We start from the raw sequence: 5890 nt of genomic DNA on the forward strand, positions 1-5890 counted from the left end.
CCCCACAGCAGGCGGGGGACCTGGCCCCGCCTGGCCCAGTCTCTGGGGAGTGGGGCTAACTCTGAGGCCCGAGCGATCCCCAGTGGACAGGACCCCAGGCTGGGGAGTAGATGATGCACGCGGCCCTGAGGTCCCAGCCGGGGAGGCCATGCTGGGGTTGCCCTCCTGTGTGGCCCCCAGAACCTGGAATCCAGGAACTGGGTTCAAGCCCCAGCCCTGCCCCTTCTACACAGTGTGGCCCCTGGCAGGGCTTCCGGCCCCCGAGGCCCCACTGCCTTGTCCGCCAGCTTTCCATAACCCTCTGGAGCCAGAACTAGTGTCTGGGGCCCAGTTCCCCAGAAGCAGAGCCTGAGTCAAGGATTCTGGTGCAAGCCGGTCATTGAGGGAAGGGCCTGCAAGGGGCAGGGGGCACGGAGCTCAGCTGGGAGGGTGTCTGGGCTGGAGCATGGATCCCACCACACACGTGGGCCCACCTTGACGCAAAAGAGGGCCTTTAGTCTGCCCACCTGGCCAGTCATTGGCTGCAACCATCCAGGCTGGGAACAGGGAGACTGGGGGGACGGTTCCCTGGAGACGAGCCTCTGTGAGCTTTAGCGGCCAGCACCCACCACAGCTGGGGAGCGTCAACCCAGAAAGGTGATGGTGGATGGGGGGGCACCAGCACCTTCCGTGACAAGGTGACTAACTCAGCCATACGTACTAACAAGTGCCGGTCAGACGGAAGTTTAAAAACCAGAGATTTCCGTTTTTCCACAAAAGCCAACTCATTTGCACCCTATGGACCAGAAATGCATCCAGGGAAGCGGCAGACGTTCAGGGTGATCCCGGGAGACCTGACAAATGGCCGAAGGGCCTGTGGAATCATCAGAGACAGTTTAAGCTCCCTGCGTTTCTGGCCTCTTTGTATTTTGACTATTCTCCCTTAAAGCCTTAACACTTGTTATATTTGGTGATGGGTAACCAATCAGATCATTTCTCAAGCCTCCCAGCCAAGAGATTCAGAATCACTCAGAGACGTTTCCTATTTACTGAGCTCGGATTCTTTCAAGAAAGTCGGCCACCAGAGGTCCCCCCTGGCTGGTTTCCTGTTTCATTTATACCTTCCGGGAAACCGAGGCCTGGGAAGTCCAGGTGTGTCTGAGGTCCCAGGGCCGGGGTGTGACGGGGCAAGGCACTGCCAGCTGGGGTGCAGGTGGAAGTGGCAGTGCCTCCCAGGTCCTCCTTCCCACCGCCTGATGCCGACTCTCCTTCCAGAACCTGGTCATGTTCATGAGCGACTTTGTGGACTGGGTCATCCCTGACATCCCCAAGGACATCAGCCAGCAGATGCACAAGGAGAAGGTGCTCATGGTGGAGCTGTTCATGAGGGAGGAGCAGGGCAAACAGCAGCTGCTGGACACGTGGATGGAGAAGGACCGGAAGAAGGCGGAGCCCTTCAACAACCACAGCCCCACCCCTCCTGCCCCTCCGGACAGCCCCGACTTCCCCGGGGGCGCCCCGTAGCTGCCGGGCATCCCCATCGACGACGCGCGCCCTCTCCCGGGGCAGGCGACTTCTCACAGCCCCCTGGCCCAGTGGCTCCTGGGTTTGTGGCAGGCCTGGAAGACCACTTTCTTCTGATAGGACAACATTTCCCCATCTTTTTCTGTTTGTTTTTTTCTTGTTTTTGCACAAAACCTTTAGGCAGGGAATTCTGTTATCTTTAGGATTCAAGGTTAATCAGAATGATTGCTGGGGACAGGGTGATACACAGCGGATGCAGGCGCGTTGCGGAAGCGATGCTTGGAGTCTGGGGTCTCCTTGGCCGTTAGCGGTGAGAAGCAGCTCCCAGAAGACATCTTCTTTAATCCTCCTGATGCCTTAAGAGAGAGGCGAGGTGGTATTCCAAGGCATTAGACAAAAGCTGGTGCGAGATTTGAGGGCAAACAGAGAAGTGGATAAGGAATAAACGATGCTGACACCAGTTCCAAAAGACATCACCTGTCTCTAGGTTGGAAAAGTGAGATTTTTCATCACCTTTTCCTTCCCTGGATTCAGAAACCGAGACACTGGTCAGAAAGAGAGGTGCCCTGGCTCTGTCCACTCAGAGGGCCAGGAAGCTCTGAATTTACTCTTGGAGAACTAGCGGGGTGCAGGTGTCCTGAATGAGCAGTGACCGGCACCTCTGGGGTCCCCACCAGCAGCCACGTGCCTCCCCCACCTCAGGGTGACAGAAAAACGGGCGGTGAGGGATTATGACCTCGGAGGCATTTCTGCAGACGGCTTCAGAGTTGCAAGAAGTCTTAAGGCTTCTGGGGGGTACTTTTGCAGCTTCAGAATATTTATTGGGCTTTTTTAAAAATCAATTCTACAGTGGATGTAAGGGTTTTTTCTCTGTAGCTCAAAGGCGGTAGGCTTTTATTTTATTAGCTAACCAAATATCACTGAGAGGAATTTAAAATACTGTTAATACCAAAGATTTTTATTAATAAAGGCTTCTATTTTGGTAACACTTCTCTATATTTTTACTTACAGGAATGTTACTGTTGGACTATTATCATTTTAAAAGCTTGTGAAAACAAATCTCATAGCCGATAAGAATGATCTCAATTTGCAGCCATTATACTAACCAATGATCTGAAATTTCTCAAGCACCCAGAGAAACATAAAAGAAATGTTTCACCAAAGGGAGGGACGAAAAGATAAACGTGTCTGTCTTGAACGTGTGGTCAGTGAGACGCTGACATTCCTGTGAGCTGTCAACTAGGGGGGAAGTCCGCAGGCGTAGCAGATTTTTGTTATTTGCTAAAGTCATGCAATCTGATGCTTCTACTTTCTCTTGTACAGTAAGTGGTTTGAAATGGGGTTTTTTGTATATAAACATTGTATTAAAAATGAGGTGATTACCAAAAAACCTTTTATGGAAACCATTCTTTTTTTAAAAAAAGTGAGTGTACACAGATCCACAGAGGACCGTGGCTGAACGCTCGTCTGAATAAATTTGCATACATGACACCTTCCTCTCAAAGCCTGTCCACGTGACTTCTGCCCCAGGAAACTCGAGGGGCCAAGCCCAGAGCCCCGTGGTTGGACCTGCACATGTGGAGGGACCCATAAACCTCCACACCCTCAGCCCCAGACACATGGCTCTTCAGGATGTTCCTGGGACGTTGTCTGTCCACGAGTATGTGCACGGGTTGTGTGTGTGTGCACACGTGTGTGGTTTGCGTGCATGTGCGTTTCTGTGTTGTTCTGTCTGTGTGTGTGCATGCCTGTACCCGTATGTGCGCCGGGGAGGGGGGAATTGTGGTCACACCTTCCCAGCAGCCTCTTCCACGATACCCAGATCCCAACCCCTGGTGCCTGCAACCCGACAGAGTTCTTAGTATTTTGGATTTTGTGGACCTAAAATTTCCCCCAAACCTTTTTGGGACCATCCCAGGGTTGCCAGTGCTTTCATTTGGGCCAGTGGGGGCACTTTTTCTTTAATTCATTACCTATAATCACCATCATTTCATGAAAGAAAGACTATCTTTCGCACTCAAACGTCAGCAAGACCTCGACCCGCACACCCGCAGGGCCAGGGGGGGCCTCGGGCGCCCCTTGTGCTGCTGTGTCCCCAGGGAAATCTCAGCAAATCCAAGCTCACGAGGCCCTGGCTGCGGCTCGGTCAAGAATGTCCTTCTGGGGAATTTGCTGGCGGTCCAGTTGTTAAGACTCTGCGCTTCCACTGCAGGGGGTGAGGGTTCAATCCCTGGTCGGGGAACTAAGATCCCATATGCTGTGCAAGGCGGCCCAAAAATAAATTAAAAAATAGAAGTTCCTTCTAAAGCTTTGGAACCTCTTCCTTAGTCCTGATGAGGGTGGCTCCCAGGGCCAGCATCGCCGGAAGCCCTCCCCTTTCATGGGTCCTCCCAGGGGGAGGATCTTTGGCCCCAGTGAGTACATGAGCGAACAGTCTCAGAGTGGGGAGGTGACTTGCCCAAGATCATGGGGCTCCTCGGCACCCCTTAGAGAGATCCATCCAGGCAACGTTCAAGATGAAGCTGCGAGCAAGGCAGACATGGCCCCTTCCCTCAGGGGATGACCTCTTGCAGTGGGCATCAGAGGCTGAACAAGAAAATGAACCCAGCACCAGATCATCTCAGAGGAGGGAAGGGGCGCTGATGAAAATGAAACAGGGGTGTGACTGAGAGTCACTCAGAGTGACCAAGCTGGGCAGGGAGGCCCCTGGAGTCTGAACAAGGAGCAGCCAGAATGTAAAACCCTGGAGGAAGGCAGGATGGTTCAGGCAGCAGAGTGCATGTGCAAAGGCCCTGAGGCAGCAGTGTGCTGGGTGAGTTGGAGGAGCATCAAGAAGTTCATCACGTCTGGAGGGGAGGCACGGGGGGGAGGGGGCAGGAGACGGGGCAGGAATCGGGGACCAACTTGCACCAGCCCCCGGCTTAGTGAGGACCTCAAGCTTGGTGGTAAGTCCACGGCAGGGTCTGGCGGTCTTAACTAGCGGTCTTAACCAGCGCAGTGATGGATCTGATTCACATTTTGAGGTCTTGGTGGTTTTGGATGGACACTGCAGTGGGGTGGGGAGCCACAGAGGAGAGTTGCAGAAATTCAGATGAGCAATAATTGGATTTGGACGAGGGTGGTAGAGGTGGGTGGAAGAAAGCCAACAGATTAACATCACAAAGACCTGGGATCTGGCAGCGAAAGGACCCCCAGAGATGAGCTGGTCAGACGGTGCCATTATTTCACAGATGGACACAGTGAAGCCCAGAGAGAGTCAGGGCTCTGCTCCGGTCACACAGCAAGCTGGCTACACAGCCATCCCTTGGACCCAGGCCCCTGGCACCCAGCACTGAACAGTTTCTGCTTCTGGTCCCTGGAGTGGTGTGGCAGGAGCTGGGCAGGGCTGGGCCCCCAAGCACAGACAGTGAAGGACCAGGGCCTGCAGGGGGCCTGAGGTCTGGGGCGGGGGGCACTCATGCCAGCATCTTTTATGGGGACTCAGCAGCTCTCTTGAAGGTGGAGGCTGCTGTGAGCTGCAATCAGCCCAAGATACCTCTGTTTGTTAGGTTCAGTGCTTGTTAAATTTTTTTAGTTAGTTTAATATATAAAAACCCGGTACATACACATAGAAATCCAGATTTGTATGTTCTCTTGAAAAATCACGCCATCTGATGACACAGCTGTATTTTTCACCATGTCACATTCTTGCACTCGACTGGAGACCGGTGGTGGCCCTTCTTCTTTAGAAAGTGCGTGTCCTTTCTGACAATCACGGCCCCTCTCCCCACTCTCCCACTGGCTGAGGGGGTGGCTGTGACTGCAGCTCCTGGAGTCACTGGCCCTTCGAGACAAGCCGCAGGCCCGGTCCCTTTCCTGGGATCCAGGACCAGCTGTGGGCTTCCCTGGAACTGAGCTTGGCCAAGGTGTGTGCCTGAGACAGGGCTGTCCCTGCCCCAAGGCTGCAATCAGAGCCCCTGGCCCTGGCACCCACATCCCCAGCACACACACACTTTCACCTGCAGGTTCCCGTGCCCCCCACCACAGGTGGTGTGTGTCCCACACTTCGGCAACACTGATTCACCCATCCATGTTTTGTAGGAGCCACAGCAAAGTAGAGAAATGCTAACACTCGCCAGAAAAGAGGCCAGGAAGCAGCACTGACATAGTGCCAGGCATGGAGGAGGCACCAGAAAGTGCTGAATGAATGAATAAGTGAGTGAGTGAGGGATGGATGGATGGATGGATGGATGGGTGGATGGGTGGATGGATATGGGAGGGAGGGAGGGAGAAATGAAAGGTGGATGGATGGATGGACATTTGCATGGATGGATGAGTGGATGAGTGGATGGGTGAATGGATGGATGGATGGATATTTGAATGGATGGATGGATGGACATTTGAATGG

At 53.5% G+C, this 5890-nt stretch overlaps 1 protein-coding gene across 2 annotated transcripts in view; it reads left to right on the plus strand.

Annotated features, from left to right (window-relative positions):
- The window catches only part of ANO1 (anoctamin 1), a 161932-nt gene extending 158953 nt beyond the window's left edge, over window positions 1–2979 (plus strand). For both annotated transcript variants that reach the window (XM_029208737.1, XM_029208738.1), the window contains one exon: window positions 1255–2979. In XM_029208737.1, coding sequence (XP_029064570.1) covers window positions 1255–1503 — 249 coding nt within the window. In that variant the 3' untranslated portion in view covers window positions 1504–2979. The remainder of the gene's footprint in view (window positions 1–1254) is intronic.
- Window positions 2980–5890: the final 2911 nt, after the last annotated feature.

This window comes from Monodon monoceros, unplaced genomic scaffold (assembly GCF_005190385.1).
Source record: "Monodon monoceros isolate NGI ecotype Baffin Bay Population unplaced genomic scaffold, NGI_Narwhal_1 Super_Scaffold_7, whole genome shotgun sequence".
Lineage (NCBI taxonomy): Eukaryota > Metazoa > Chordata > Mammalia > Artiodactyla > Monodontidae > Monodon > Monodon monoceros.